At 43.3% G+C, this 16,458-nt stretch overlaps 1 protein-coding gene across 6 annotated transcripts in view; it reads right to left on the reverse strand.

Moving 5' to 3' along the window:
- Positions 1-16,458, reverse strand: part of rimbp2 (RIMS binding protein 2) — a 337,590-nt gene that overhangs the window by 151,597 nt on the left and 169,535 nt on the right. For all 6 annotated transcript variants that reach the window (XM_034169645.1, XM_034169648.1, XM_034169646.1 and 3 more), the window contains one exon: positions 3,732-4,373. In XM_034169645.1, the coding sequence (XP_034025536.1) occupies positions 3,732-4,373 (642 nt within the window). The remainder of the gene's footprint in view (positions 1-3,731; positions 4,374-16,458) is intronic.

The following is a 16,458-nucleotide window of genomic DNA, read 5'->3' on the forward strand; positions in this document are numbered from 1 at the left end:
TGGCATCATATGGTTACTGTTGGCAAAGAACAAATGGATCAGGAGGAGGGAGAAAAAACTGTCACTATCTGTCTCTGTATTTCAGTCTGATGAAACACAATAAGAGTAAACGCTGACTGATAAAGCCTCACCTTGCTGCAGGCTTCATGTCAGGGAGCTTTGGTGGCTGCTGTCACTCATCATGCCTCTGTGCACCCAGCGCCCAACTCTGCACATTTACCATGAGTGTACTTAGTTTGTTTAATGTTTGCTCAGTTTCTTTGTTTCATTTAAAGTGCATATACTGCCAACAGCCACTGAGAGACTGAGGGGGGCGGGGGGGGGGGGGGGGGAGAGACAACTTCTTTTTCTCAGTCCTCCAGCTCAGTTTTTTTTTTTTTCTGTAAGGGCCACTGTATGCTGTCTCATTAATATGACACCATGCAGGCAGAGTGTACGTGCGTTGTGAACTTGTATAAGGTGAATCTGATTGTTGTGCTCCATATACAAAGCAAGACATGCTGGACTTCAGACCAAGTTTTTAGTGGTGTAATGCTGCATTCATATGTCAGCTGTCAGTACCAGACAGTAAACCTACTGTCACCTCCTAATGCACCTAATGTCTTTTTCGTTGGTGTGGGTGTTGAGAACCACAGTGATATCTCATACTGATTTGCCAAAGGTTTCAAGGCCTTCATGTTGATTATTGAGCTGAGTTTGGATTTCAGGCATGCACATTTACCTCTGTTCATCCTCCTCCTCGTCTGATGTCAGTATGGTGTTAGTCCTAGGTCTGTTATCTTGTCTGTGTGCCTCAGTTCCATTTTGTGGGGACATGTCCCTCTTGTCTGCAGTAGGCGTGTCTGTTTCTTTCACTCTCCGCCTGTTATGTCATCACAGTGTAGTCTTGTCTTTATCTGGAATCGATATGTGTACGTGTATATGTTTGGTGTTGTCTGTCACCTCCTCCACCCCTCAGCTGGCTCATGTTAATCTAAAGTCTGTTTATGTCCCTCCTTGTTTTCCATATGGGACACACACCCCCTCGGTGTGTCTCAGTTTTATGCTGTCATTTGATTATTCATAGATCTTTGTCAGTTTTGCAGTCCAGGTTTTGTGTTATGTGTTTTGATTTATTTATATGTTTTGTGATGTGCTTTCATCCATGGTTACTTTTTATTTCCTGAGCAGAATTTATTCTGGTCAGCATTTCAGGTTGTTAATTTCCAGTCTTTGGGTTTACTCTCTGTTATTACTATATGCATTGTGTTTCTTTCTCAGATTTTTTTCTGTGGAGTGTTTTTGTTTTTGCATTCACCTCCTTTTATTTAAGTTGTTGTTTTGTCATTTAGAGATGCTGCCCCCTTCTGTTCTAGTTCTAGTTCTATGAATTACACGTGTGCCACATCCCTCTGATTACTCCAGCTGCAGGTGCTCCTCTTTAAACCTCCTCGGTTGTTTTTTTTCTCGGGGGTCCATTGTTTGTCTTTGCTCATGATAAGTGATATGTATTTTGCTGTTTTTTTTTTTTGTTGTTTTTTTGGGGGGGGGGTTGTAGTATTTTCTTGCCAAGCTTTTGTGTTCAGTTTATTCCTGTGGACTTGAAGTAATGTTTTTTGGTCTTTTGTTTTCACTCCTGAAGTCCTGGGTTTTTTCCCCCTCACCCTGCGCTCAGAGTCGAATTGTATTTTGGTTAAAACTTTCCCCACCTCTGTTGCGTTTTGAATTCCACACCCCTGTGGGGTTCAGATTGTATTTTGTATTTGTCCTTCCCCTCACCTGTTTTTGTGAATATTATACACTATGTTTTTATTAAATCTTATCTGTTTTGGAACTTACCTCTTGGTTTTGACTGTCCTTGCATATTGGGATTCTACTCTGCCTAGTCCTGACTCCAAATCATAACACAGTTCTGACTGTGTTATAGTGAACTTTTCTATCTGGCATAGTATGTGAGATACATCTGCCTCTAGGTCTTCCAACACGTTCTTGGTCCACCGACTACCTGCCCATGAGACCAGGCTTATGGTGGAACTGGCAAAGTTGCCTCTGTATACCTCCATGGGGTTGAGCCTGACAAACACCCTCTGTATGTGCAAGCAGCAGTTTGTTATTAGCAAGCCGAGATTCTGGTCTGGCTTCGATCACATCAGAAGACACACTGGCAACGGTCACACTGAAGAACAGCAGAGTCACAAGCCAGGTCATCCTGGCAAAAACAACAAACACGATTAGAGGCTTATCGTACACTGTACTTTCCTTTTTCAACTCATAACACAACAAAATTGAATTTGTAAAAGACTCTAGGTTCAAGTGTTAGGCGAGTCGTGTCCAAAGTATTCCAGGAGGGGCCGAGAGGGTGCAGGTTTTCTTTACAGCCACAGACTTAAACAGGTAATTTCACAGTTTAACATCAGTTTGAGCAGGTGGAATGAGTTCATCAGTGAAAACACCTGCTGAAGTCAGTGGCCGAGAGGAAAACCTGCACCCTCTTGGCCCTTCCTGGAATGCTTTGGACACCATTGTGTTAGTGTCACTGTGTAGATTGATTACTCGGAACGCAGCAGGTATTGATATCTCCACTTAACGTCTCCTCACCCTAATGCATAGGCTTTAGATCGTACTGACAACTGTGGCGTCCCCAGGAAGTCCCATGGAGTTTTTGTGCAGTGATATCTGATTTCAGTGGATCCACTTGAAGGTGGGTTCTCTTTGGCCCTTGCTGACCTTGATTTGGTACATGATGGCAGAAAGTTTGTCATTTACCATATATGGTCTGGTCCAATGGGGTAACAGCCTGACTGGCTGTTTTCTGGCTGGGTTGCCCTAACGAGTAGTACCATGCCATTAAGACCGCCCAGCCTAGTCTCAGGTTTTTTTTCGTGCTCCCGTGACGAAATGAGTCAAATTTTCATGACGGAGTGTATTTTAACTCACTATTACTAACCCTACTTCTACCCCCAACCCAAACCTTAACAATAACCTAATCTTACTCCTTCCCCCCACCCTAACCATAACCACCTCGACCCCCCCCCCCCCCGCTTCACTTTTAATTTCGTGCAGCCATCATGGAATGAATGAGAGTGAATTTGTCTGCCATGACGAAAATGAGGAGCTTTTCATCACAATATCACGAACCAACAGATAAATGTATATTTCCTGCTGCTGAAGCACAACTTGCCGTGAGACCAGGTTGGACCACCCTGCTTGGCTAGTATGTCAGTCAAATCAACCAAATGCCAAAATGAGCCCCGTGCAAACTTGAGAAATCTTGTACACACTGTTCACAGTCTTGTTACACCATCAAAAGTTACAAAATTCTCACCTTTTGCTGCTTACATCATGACAATTACAAACCAGATGTTTAATCTTTAACAAGGGGGAAAACAGTTTAGAGACAGATGATTTCAGTGCACAGAGGTACTGAAATCAGGTAAATGTGACTAATTTGTGTAATTAACAAGGAGGATGAATTCATAACCTCACAGAAAGTGAACTGTTTAAGTTGCCATAAGAGGCAGAAACCTTGTGGTGACACAAAACACACAAGCTTGGTGCCTAGTCACGCCTCATTTGTCCACTGACATGCCCACAGGTGGTATTGTTACTTGGAAAACCTGGCTGTAAAAATGATGCTTGGGCTGGTAAGTCGCTGTGACACTTGTGCTGGGCTTTGAGGAATGTTCCAAATGTTCCTGCTCTGCCATTCAGGCTCATGCTGTCATGAACATTATAAAAGAAGTCTTACGCACCCCGTTGCCCTCAGCAAACACTCGCTGGGCAGCTTCTCTGGCCATTGCCTTGGCGATGGTGTTGGGAATGGGGACTCCCTGAGGCTGTGGAAGGATTCTTTGAGGAGAGGGTGAATGCCGTGGCTGGAACTGTGGTGGCTCCAGACTGGGTCCATGCATGGGAGGCACAGGAGAGGGGGATCGCTCCCACAGTTGGCTTGACCGCTGGACCGCCTCATGTTCTTTGGTTTCTGGCTCTCTGGCACTTGCTAAAGGTTTGGACATGGGCATTGGGTGTTGTTGGAAATGAGGCTGGGGATGCGGAGGGGGGTGGTGAATGGGCTGAGAGTGGGGCAGTGTGTGGGGCTGGGCTCGAGGCAGGGGCTGGACCTGGGGCTGAGGGTGAATTGGTGGGTAGGTTGATGGGTAAGGAGGATGGGTTTGTGAATGATCTGGATGGGGCATTGGCTGGGGAGGTGCAGTGGCATGGTGGGAGAGGTGTGGAGAGCCCAGTAGATTGTGTGGGATGATGGCCACTGGCGAGTCCTGGGACTCTCCTTGTGTTGACAAAGTCCTTACAATGACTTCCCTGGCCTCCAGACACTGAATCCGGTTTAAGTCCACAGTCACAAAGTCTGCTGTGGGGTACAAGACCTCAGCTATCTGCATTACAAAAGAGCAGAGAGTCCTTACCAAAGGCCAGTTCAGAGCATCTGCATGCACAGCCCCTAGTCTCCAGACCCCAGTGCATTTGTTAGAAGGACGTTAAAGAGAAACAGACTTGTGCTTGAGATAAAAATGAGTTAGTCAATTTATTTATTTATTAGGTTGTTTAGCACTCCGAAAAATGCAATGTGATCAACATTTATTACAAATGCAGAAACAGATCATAAATAATGCTTTATTGTCTTACTTTACTTTTTCCTTCGATACACTTTAACCACGGTCCTAAGTGCACTTTGAGACAGAAGATCAACATTGACTGTTTTTGTTTGATAGGTCACGACAGGAATTTGGGCTATAGTTTGAATTATTTCGTCATTTACAGAGCATCCAGAAGGTATTCACAGCGCTTCACTTATTCCACAGCTTTATTCCAGAATGAATTAAATTATTATTTTTTCCTTAAAATTCTATACACAATTGTGTGTATGTGTTCAGTCATTATGTCTGTGCATTTATGTCTCTGTACTGTTTTTGTGTGTGTGTTCCCTGCTTTATGTCTGAGTCCAGTTAGTTGGCCCCCCACCCATCTTCACACACCATATTCCACCATGACCATAACTCTGAACTAGGTCCTGCATTGCTGCAGCTCTCACACGGCATTCCCCTCTCCTCCTTCTACTGGCTCCCTGCTTTGGTTCACACAGGGTTTCGCAGTTGTAGACGGCACTACTGCATTTTAATGCACAACTTTTATACTGCTGCAGTGTTCCTCTGGGCATTAATGTCATATGCACTATTTGCACTTTCTAAGTATACTTCTACGAGGTCTATCAGAAAAGTATCCTACCTTTTTATTTTTTTTAAAAAACTATATGGATTTGAATGACGTGCGATTACACCAATCATGCTTGAACCCTCGTGCGCATGCGTGAGTTTTTTCACGCGTCGGTGACGTCATTTCCCTGTGGGCAGGCCTTGAGTGAGATGTGGTCCCGCCCTCTCGGCTGAATTCCATTGTTTCACACGCTGCTCGAGACGGCGCGCGTTGCTTTATCAAAATTTTTTCTGGACTTGTGAGGAATATCTGAGTGGACACTATTCGAGAAATTAAGATGGTTTTCGGTGAAAAGTTTAACGGCTGATGAGAGATTATGGGGTGTTTCTGTCCGTGTAAGGACTTCCCACGGAGCGGGACGTCGCACAGCGCTTCCAGGCGCCGTCGTCGGCCTGTTTCGACCTGAAAACTTCCTAATCTAAGGCTTAATTCAACCAGGACGTCATGAGAGAACAGAGAAGATTCAGAAGAGGCCGGCATGAGGACTTTATGTGGACATTCCACTGTTTAAGGACATTTTGTAATGAAAGACGTGCGCACAAATTCGCCGAGTCATTTCCGTGACGACTCGGCGAATCTGTGTGCGCCGTGACAGGAAAAACACCTCCGTGTTGAAAACCATTTGTACAATTCAGGCGGCTTTTGATGGCTTTCAACAAGTGAGTAACTGAGAAATTGTTTAACAGCTTGGGCATGTTCCAACTTGCCCGTTAAGTTTTCCAACGGAGGTGTTTTTCCTGTCGCGACCCCCCGCGGTCGGGTCTGGCCCGACATGCGACTCTGCCCACACGTTCTTTCATTACAAAATGTCCGTTAACAATGGAATGTCCGAATAAACTCCTCATGCCGACTTCTTCTGAAAGTTCTCTGTTCTCTGACGACTTACTGGGTCAACAGAGCCTGAAATGTGGAAGTTTTCAACTTGAAACAGCGAGACGCTGCCGCCTCGAAGCGCAGATCGCCGTCAGGCGCCGTGGGCCATCCTTACGGCGACGCTACCAGACCAAAATCTCTCATCAGCCATTAAAATGTTTAACGAAAACCAGCTGAATTTATCGAATGGTGTCCACTCAGTCGTGCCTTACAGTTTTGAAAAAATTTTGATCAAACAAAGCAGCAGTCTCTGAGCCATTCCTAAACAATAATAAAAAAAAAAAAAACGACGAGAGGATGGGCCACTCCTCACTCAAAGACTGCCCACAGGCGAATGACATAACCGACAGGCGTGAAAAAACTCTCGCATGCCCACGAGGGTTCAAGCATGTCTGATGTAATCACACGTGATTCAAATCCATATGGTTTTTGAAAAAAATAATAAGGTCGGATACTTTTCTAATAGACCTCGTATGTCAGTAATAAGTTGCTCTAAACGCTATCTCATTGTTATTTATAACTGTATTATTATGACAATGACAAACAAAGTTACGCACATCCTCTGTGATCACCATTTGTAAGTATTTTGTCCCGCTGTTTTCTGTATTCGTTTAGTTGTCACCCTGCCCTGTCCTTGTGCTCTCTGCCCCATCTTTGTGTTTGAACTCTTTTTGTATGCTTGCCCTGTCACTGCTGTTGTGTAGATTGCTGTGGATAATAAAAGCACCCTGGTTTTTTCCCTTCACTCTTGTGAAGGGAAAAACTCTTGTGAAAAAAATGAGGTGGGCTTCATACATAATTGGCAAAGCTTCTGGGGAAAACCTGGTCTTGTTAGGAGAGACGGCATCCATCCCACTTTGGATGGAGCAGCTCTCATTTCTAGAAATCTGGCCAGTTTTCTTAAATCCTCCAAACCGTGACTATCCAGGGTTGGGACCAGGAAGCAGAGTTGTAGTCTTACACACCTCTCTGCAGCTTCTCTCCCCCTGCCATCCCCTCATTACCCCATCCCCGTAGAGATGGTGCCTGCTCCCAGACTACTAATAACCAGCAAAAATCTATTTAAGCATAAAAATTCAAAAAGAAAAAATAATATAGCACCTTCAACTGCACCACAGACTAAAACAGTTAAATGTGGTCTATTAAACATTAGGACGCCATTTCCTCTCCAACTTACGGGTTATCTGCTTTAAGCTGCGAGTTTGTGAGTTATACCACGGAGTCAGGCACTTCTGATTTAAAGCTCTCTTTTTCAGAGGAGCTACAGCATCCAAAGTTGTCTTCAATGAGGATGTAAAACTATTGACGAGATACTCTATCTCACTTACAGAGTTTAGGTAGCTACTCTGCTCTGTGTTGGTATATGGCATTAGAGAACATAAAGAAGGAATCATATCCTTAAACCTAGTTACAGCGCTTTCTGAAAGACTTCTAGTGTAATGAAACTTATTCCCCACTGCTGGGTAGTCCATCAGAGTAAATGTAAATGTTATTAAAAAATGATCAGACAGAAGGGAGTTTTCAGGGAATACTGTTAAGTCTTCTATTTCCATACCATAAGTCAGAACAAGCTCTAAGATATGATTAAAGTGGTGGGTGGACTCATTTACATTTTGAGCAAAGCCAATTGAGTCTAATAATAGATTAAATGCAGTGTTGAGGCTGTCATTCTCAGCATCTGTGTGGATGTTAAAATCGCCCACTATAATTATCTTATCTGAGCTAAGCACTAAGTCAGACAAAAGTTCTGAAAATTCACAGAGAAACTCACAGTAACGACCAGGAGGACGATAGATAACAACAAATAACACTGGTTTTTGGGACTTCCAATTTGGATGGACAAGACTAAGAGTCAAGCTTTCAAATGAATTAAAGCTCTGTCTGGGTTTTTGATTAATTAATAAGCTGGAATGGAAGATTGCTGCTAATCCTCCGCCTCGGCCCGTGCTACGAGTGTTCTGGCAGTTAGTGTGACTCGGGGGTGTTGACTCATTTAAACTAACATATTCATCCTGCTGTAACCAGGTTTCTGTAAGGCAGAATAAATCAATATGTTGATCAATTATTATATCATTTACTAACAGGGACTTAGAAGAGAGAGACCTAATGTTTAGTAGACCACATTTAACTGTTTTAGTCTGTGGTGCAGTTGAAGGTGCTATATTATTTTTTCTTTTTGAATTTTTATGCTTAAATAGATTTTTGCTGGTTATTGGTAGTCTGGGAGCAGGCACCGTCTCTACGGGGATGGGGTAATGAGGGGATGGCAGGGGGAGAGAAGCTGCAGAGAGGTGTGTAAGACTACAACTCTGCTTCCTGGTCCCAACCCTGGATAGTCACGGTTTGGAGGATTTAAGAAAATTGGCCAGATTTCTATAAATGAGAGCTGCTCCATCCAAAGTGGGATGGATGCCGTCTCTCCTAACAAGACCAGGTTTTCCCCAGAAGCTTTGCCAATTATCAGAAGACTGCCCCTCCCTGAGCCTGGTTCTGCTGGAGGTTTCTTCCTGTTAAAAGGGAGTTTTTCCTTCCCACTGTCGCCAAGTGCTTGCTCACAGGGGGTCGTTTTGACCGTCGGGGTTTTTACGTAATTACTGTATGGCCTTGCCTTACAATATAAGGTGCCTTGGGGCAACTGTTTGTTGTGATTTGGCGCTATATAAATAAAATTGATTGATTGATTGACTCTTGTGTCTTGGCTTCCTGCTTTTGGGGTTCTGTTTGACTCTGCCTTAGTGCAAACCCTAACAGAATCAACCGGCCAACAGAATGGACCCCGCAGGCATCCTTCCTGACCTTCCCACCTTGATAGATGTTTGTGAAAAATTCAGAATATTGTACAATTGCTTCCACTGTTTTTATACCAGAAAGAAGAACCCTTTTATTCTGTAATTTGTAAAACAGGCTTGGAACATGATTGTGTCACAGCATCAGGTTTTGGACTCATTCCCAGAGTTATACACCTTGGAAGGCATATTTAAGCAGGACAGGCTCCCAGAGAAGGTGTATCACCCAGAGGATCACTGGCAACCACGTGACTCGGAGCAGTTGGACTCTGAGAAGACACACCCCCAGCCGGCAAGTCAAAGCCACCAGGACAGTGAAATGATTCTGGATATATCCACCGCCACTAAACACAGCCTAGAACCATTGAACCAACTTAACCTCCCAGCTGCTAATCTCCTCCCCTCAGGACATCCTGTCCACGCTACACAATTCATTCTTACTCACCCACATAGCCACACTGCACAAACTATTACAACAACTCTAACCTTCCACTCTCATCCGAGCTAGTCACAACAACCCTTTTCATATCCACACTCCAAGCCAGTAACCTCCTAAAACCAAACTTCCCTCAGACATTAGCATCTTTTCCCCACTCTCCCACCCCAGTGTCAGACTACGGACTGACAGCCAGCTCCCCTCACACATCTCCAACCACCACTGGTCTCTGCATCACTGCAGCCTGTGGGTGGGGTGTTCCCCCAGGGTCACCGTCCTCACTAGACATCACCTGTGGTCTGGGTAGATGCCAGAAAGAAGAAGAGGAAAGGTCACTTAAACCCCAATGGAGGGGAGCAATGGCCGACTGCTACAGAGGCTACAGTCCCCCCGCTGGTGCATGCCTCAGGGCCAGTCCAGGAGGAGACACCTAGCTCCACAGCCAGGGTGAGCATGGGGTAATCTAATTCTTGTGCTTTGTCTTTCAGGTTGGTGAGTGGGTCCAGCTGCATGCCGGAGGCAGCGGAAAAGGTCGGTGCTCCTCCAGAAGATGTCAACCAGGGGTTACTTGTCCTGGTCTATCGCAAAGGAGCAGTCCGTGTTGTGTGTTGGGGGGTGTGGCTGGACATTTTGGTGTTCTTTTCTTTTCTTTGCTCTCCAGGTGGCATGAAAAATGATTTGTCTGTGGAGAAGGTGCTGGCTGAAGAGTCCTTCACCCTCATCAACATCATGTGCAGCACCTGTGAATGGTGCTCACGTGCAGCCTTAAAGACTTTCAGCTGAAGCAGATAATTGGATGGCGTTCTGCATTTAAGTCATGTGTGGTTTCAAGCAGAACTGCCAGGAACTCGACCTTGTGATGTTCGTTTGTGAGACGCTGAGGACCGCGCCTGGGTTTGACACATCGAGCCCGTGAAGGAGGAAGGGTGAGGGACACATGCTGTCAGCACACATCAGAGGTGATTAAGTATTTGACTAATTGTTGATAGTAACTTGGTATTTTGTTACGCAGTATATTTGAATTGTGATGAGAATGGTGCAGCTTGCTTCTCACTGCTGTGGCGTGCGGACAAGTGATCCTCCACCTATTGTGAGAAGCTGCTCATTTGCATAAAGCTTAAAATACAGACCTGAATGTGTTGCTGATAGTGTGTGTCTTTTGAAGGATATTAGTTGTAACTGCTGACTTACCTCACCCCTTCTATCCTTCGCAGAGAGTCGGTTTGTCGTGTCCACCTGGGGGGTGTTTGGCGGTAGTGGTGAGTCCAGGAGCGCCGGGCTTCGATCCTTTTGGGCGCTGGTGTTGTGGCTGGCGTGCCTGGCTGGCTTTTGTTTGTCTTTTGTTTCTGTCTTTTGGTTTTTCTTCCAGGTGGTGCGCATTTGGGACTGAGTGGCTGTGTAGCTGAGTTTATCAGGACCTCACCCTGATCACCTGAGGCTGATCACCTGCGGCTCGTCAGGACTCACAGCTGTGGTGCATCTACATGGATTGGAACATGGTGGCATTTAAGACTGGAGTACACAGTGTGTATCTGCCAGAGACTCGACCTTGTGACCAGACGGGTGAGATCGTCGTCTCTAGAGCCATCTCCCATCAGTGGATGCAGAGAACGTCCAGGTTTGATGCATGGTCTGTGAAAGAGGAGGGGGTGAGGTCTCACGCTCGTCAGCACACTTCCTGAGGTACGTTTGGTTTTGTGACTAACATTTATACAGTCAGTAAATGTGGTGTCCCTCACACCTTATTATATTGAGCTGTATGTTAGTCGTTTAAATCAGCTTCCACTGCAGTGGAGTTTTGTGAATGGGGTGTTCTATGCCTGCAGGGTGGGAAGCTGATTTGCAATTAAGCCAGGAAGTGTTTGCTGTTTGTACACCTTTGAGCGTTCTCTCTGTGTGTTGAGTGTGGACTCACATAATGATTTCTTCTTTCACAGACTCGGTTTGTCGTGGCCACCTGGGGGGTGTCGGCGGGGTCCTTGGGTCTGAACAGTTTTCTGGCTCCGGACCGTTAGCGCTGCTGGGAGCACACCGCAATCCACCACGCAAGACCGCGCACTCTTTTGTTGTTTTCGTATCACTTCACTGTTATGTTTATTAAACTCTGTTATCCTTTGTACCGTGCTCTGCTTATTTCATACTGGGTCCTTCAAACGCTGGTCGGTTCTCCGGGCTGCGTCCGACACATAACAGCTGGAGAGCGTGCCAGCCTTCACTCCACCAGAAGGACGCTATTTTCGTTTTTACACTTTATTATGCACCAGCGGGTGAAATAAAGAAATTGTTTTGTTATTGGAACCGCTTTCTGGTTATTTTTAGCGCTGGGTTCCGTCTGACGCAGGTCCGCTCCTCAACTCCTGCTCCCAATGACACCAATGGCCCACATTTAACTCTTTTTGTATGCTTGCCCTGACTCTGGCTGAGCCCAAACTGCAACACACAATACCCCATAATGAAAATGCAAAAAAAAAAAATTTTTTTTAGATTTTTGAAAATTTATTATAAATAAATAAATAAACCAAAGAAATCACATAAGTATTCACAGTATTTGCCATGAAGCTCAAAGTTGAGCTCAGGTGCCTCCTGTTTCCACTGATCATCCATGAGATGTTTCTATACCTTAATTGGAGTCCACCTGGGGTAAATTCAGTTGATTGGACAGGATCTGGAAAGATACACACCTGTCTACATATAAGGTCCCACAGTTGACAGTCAGAGCACAAACCAAGCATGAAGTCAAAGGACTTGTCTGTAGACCTCTGAGACAGGCTTGCCTTGGACACAAATCTGGGGAAGGGTACAGAAACATTTCTTCTGCTTTGAAGGTCCCAATGAGCACAGTGGCCTCCATGATCATCTGTAAATGGAAGAAGTTCAGATCCACCAGGACTCTTCCTAGAACTGGCCGCCCGACTAAACTGAGCAATCGGGGGAGAAGGACCTTAGTCAGGGAGGTGACCAAGAACCCAATGGTCACTCTGTCAGAGCTCCAGCTTTCCTCTGTGGAGAAAGGAGAACCTTCAAGAAGGACAACCATCTCTGCTACAATCCAACAATCAGGACTGTATGGTAGAGTGACCAAACGGAAGCCACTCCTTAGTAAAAGGCACATGGCAGCCCACCTGGAGTTTGACAAAAAGCATGTGAAGGACTCTCAGACCAGGAGAAACAAAATTCTCTGGTCTAATGAGACGAAAATTAAACTCTTTGGTGTCAGGTTTGGAGGAAACCAGGCACCATCCCTACAGTGAAGCATGGTGGTGGCAGCATCATGCTGTGGGGATGTTTTTCAGCAGCAGGAATTGGGAGACTAGTCAGGATTGAGGGAAAGATGAATGCAGCAAAGTACAGAGACATCCTGGATGAAAACCTGGTCCAGAGTGCTCTTGACCTCAGACTGGGGCGATGGTTCATCTTTCAGCAAGACAATGACCCTAAGCACACAGCCAAGATATCAAAGGAGTGTCTTCAGGACAACTCTGTGAATGTCCTTGAGTGGCCCAGCCAGAACCCAGACCTGAATCCAATTGAACATCTCTGGAGAGATCTGAAAATGGCTGTGCACCGACGCTCCCCATCCAACCTGATGGAGCTTGAGAGGGGCTGCAAAGAGGAATGGACCAAACTCCCCAAAGATAGGTGCACCAAGCTTGTGGCATCATATTCAGGAAGACTTGAGGCTGTAATTACTGCCAAAGGTGCATCAATAAAGTATTGAGTAAAAGCTGTGAATATTTATGTGCATGTGATTGCTTATTTTTTTATTTTTGTTAAATTTGCAAAAAAAAAAAAAAAAAAAGAAATTCATGTTGTCATTATGGGGTGTTGTGAGGAGAATTTTGAGGGAAAAATGAATTTCATCCATTTTGGAAGAGGACTATAACATAGAAAAATGTGGAAAAAGTGAAGTGCTGTGAATACTTTCTAGATGCACAGTACTCATACGCTTGTACATTTGGGTGTAACAATTAATTGATATGACTGCATCAATACATCGACCCTATTGTCTATGTTAATGTTAGAAATGGGTTGGGTTCATCTTGTGTGGCTGCTGCTTCTGTGTATTCAAACTCTCGTAACAGTTCAGTGTTCTAAGCGATACCCTAACGAGACAGGTCAGAGGAAGTTTTAGCTTTGTGAAATTAAAAACCAAATCAACATGTCTGATTGTTGTAGGCAGTATAGAGTGTTGTCACTGATGTCCGAATTATGGGCGTGACCATCTTGGTGGTATTGGTGAGTAAACAATAGATAGTGGAAGCAGATGTTCTACTATGTCCGATGGCAAAAGATTGTGAATACTTCATGAAACAGCCATGAGATATACGAGGGCTGTCAATAAAGTAACAGTCCTTTTTATTTTTTTCAAAAACTATATGGATTTCATTCATATGTTTTTACGTCAGACATGCTTGAACCCTCGTGCGCATGCGTGAGTTTTTCCACGCCTGTCGGTGACGTCATTCGCCTGTGAGCACTCCTTGTGGGAGGAGTCGTCCAGCCCCTCGTCGGAATTCCTTTGTCTGAGAAGTTGCTGAGAGACTGGCGCTTTGTTTGATCAAAATTTTTTCTAAACCTGTGAGACACATCGAAGTGGACACGGTTCGAAAAATTAAGCTGGTTTTCAGTGAAAATTTTAACGGCTGATGAGAGATTTTGAGGTGATTCTGTCACTTTAAGGACTTTTCACGGTGCGAGATGTCGCTCAGCGCTCTCAGGCGCCGTCGTCAGCCTGTTTCAAGCTGAAAACCTCCACATTTCAGGCTCTATTGATCCAGGACGTCGTGAGAGAACAGAGAAGTTTCAGAAGAAGTCGGTTTCAGCATTTTATCCGGATATTCCACTGTTAAAGGAGATTTTTTTAATGAAAGACGTGCGGATGGATATTGCCCATTCGCCATGAAATTACGTTTTTCCTTTTGACGGCTTTAATTTTGTCACATCATCATGAAAATTGATACACAGGTCGAGCACGACAACCTCTTCCAATTCATAGGGGCGTCACCCATGGGCGGGGCAAAATGCCTCAATAGCGCCCCCTTGAAACTTTCAAAAAACCCTCCCCATAGGGGTTTTTTTGGAGTAGGGAGATGAAAATTGGTACACATGTGTGACTTGCATAGACGTACAAAAAAGTCTCTTGCACCATGGGTCTACTCCAAACGGATGTCGGCCATTTTGAATTTTCTTCTCAGTTTGGCGTGATTTACACATGTTGTATTTGAACAAACTCCTCCTAGGGATTTTGTCCAATGCACTTCAAATTTCTTCCAGATCACCCAGAGATGATACTGACCAAAAGTTATTGAAAGCTTTTCTTTATGTTGAAAGGTGTGGCCGCTATGGCGCCGCCATTTTGACCCTTCGCCATGGAACATTATACTTAAACAGGTACTGAAGTCACATATTTAACCCCATCAACTTCCTTCCACTTCTAAAACATGCAGAACAAGTTGTTGAATGTAGGCGATGATCGCCGTGAACTTACGAGTAACGGCTTCTGTGTGGTGGCGTACCAAATATCGCCCCTTCGCCATGAAAATACGTTCTTCCTTTTGATGGCTTTAATTTTGTCATATCATCATGAAAATTGATACACAGGTCAAGCATGAGAACCTCCTACAATTCATAGGGGCGTCGCCCATGGGCGGGGCAAAGTGCCTCAATAGCGCCCCCTTGAAAATTTCAAAAACCCCTCCTCATAGGGGTTTTTGGAGTAGGGAGATGAAAATTGGTACACGTGTGACTTGCATAGACGTACAAAAAAGTCTCTTGCACCATGAGTCTACTCCAAACAGGAAGTCAGCCATTTTGAATTTTCTTCTCATTTTGAAATGATTTCCACATGTTGTATTTGAACGAACTCCTCCTAGGGATTTTGTCCAATGCACTTCAAATTTCTTTGACAACATCCAAAGATGATACTGACCCAAAGTTATCGAAAGCTTTTCTCTATGTTGAAGGGTGTGGCCGCTATGGTGCCGCCATTTTGACCCTTTGCCATGGAACATCAAGTCATGATAACTCCTTCATGCTTTGCCTGATTGACTTGAAACTTCACATGTATGATGATGGTTGGCCCCTGAACACACCCAGGCCCTCTGTTTGTACACTGGGCGCCCCCTAGTGGATGAACAATTAAATTAAACAAAAAATGTGTCAGACTGTACTGAATTATTATTATTATTATTAGTTTTAGTTCTTCTTTTCTTCTTCTTCTTCTTCTTCTTCCTATTATTATTATTTTTATTATGTTGGCTTATTCTAATTTACATTAAACAAAAAATGTGTCAGACTGTACTGAATTATTATTATTATTATTTTAGCTTCTTCTTCTTCTTCTTAATATTATTATTATTAGTTTTAGCTTCTTCTTCTTCTTCTTCTTCTTAATATTATTATTATTAGTTTTAGCTTCTTCTTCTTCTTAATATTATTATTATTAGTTTTAGCTTCTTCTTCTTCTTCTTAATATTATTATTATTAGTTTTAGCTTCTTCTTCTTTCTTAATATTATTATTATTAGTTTTAGCTTCTTCTTCTTCTTCTTAATATTATTATTATTAGTTTTAGCTTCTTCTTCTTCTTCTTCTTAATATTATTATTATTAGTTTTAGCTTCTTCTTCTTCTTCTTAATATTATTATTATTAGTTTTAGCTTCTTCTTCTTCTTCTTCTTAATATTATTATTATTAGTTTTAGCTTCTTCTTCTTCTTCTTCTTAATATTATTATTAGTTTTAGCTTCTTCTTCTTCTTCTTAATATTATTATTATTAGTTTTAGCTTCTTCTTCTTCTTCTTCTTCTTTATTATTATTAGTTTTAGCTTCTTCTTCTTCTTCTTCTTCTTCTTCTTCTTAATATTATTATTATTAGTTTTAGCTTCTTCTTCTTCTTCTTCTTCTTAATATTATTATTATTAGTTTTAGCTTCTTCTTCTTCTTCTTAATATTATTATTATTAGTTTTAGCTTCTTCTTCTTCTTCTTCTTCTTAATATTATTATTATTAGTTTTAGCTTCTTCTTCTTCTTCTTCTTAATATTATTATTATTAGTTTTAGCTTCTTCTTCTTCTTCTTCTTCTTCTTTATTATTTTTAGTTTTCTTCTTCTTCTTCTTCTTCTTCTTATTTTTTTTCTTTTTTTCTTAATA

The sequence above is a fragment of the Thalassophryne amazonica genome, chromosome 5 (genome assembly GCF_902500255.1).
Source record: "Thalassophryne amazonica chromosome 5, fThaAma1.1, whole genome shotgun sequence".
Classification (NCBI taxonomy): Eukaryota; Metazoa; Chordata; class Actinopteri; order Batrachoidiformes; family Batrachoididae; genus Thalassophryne; species Thalassophryne amazonica.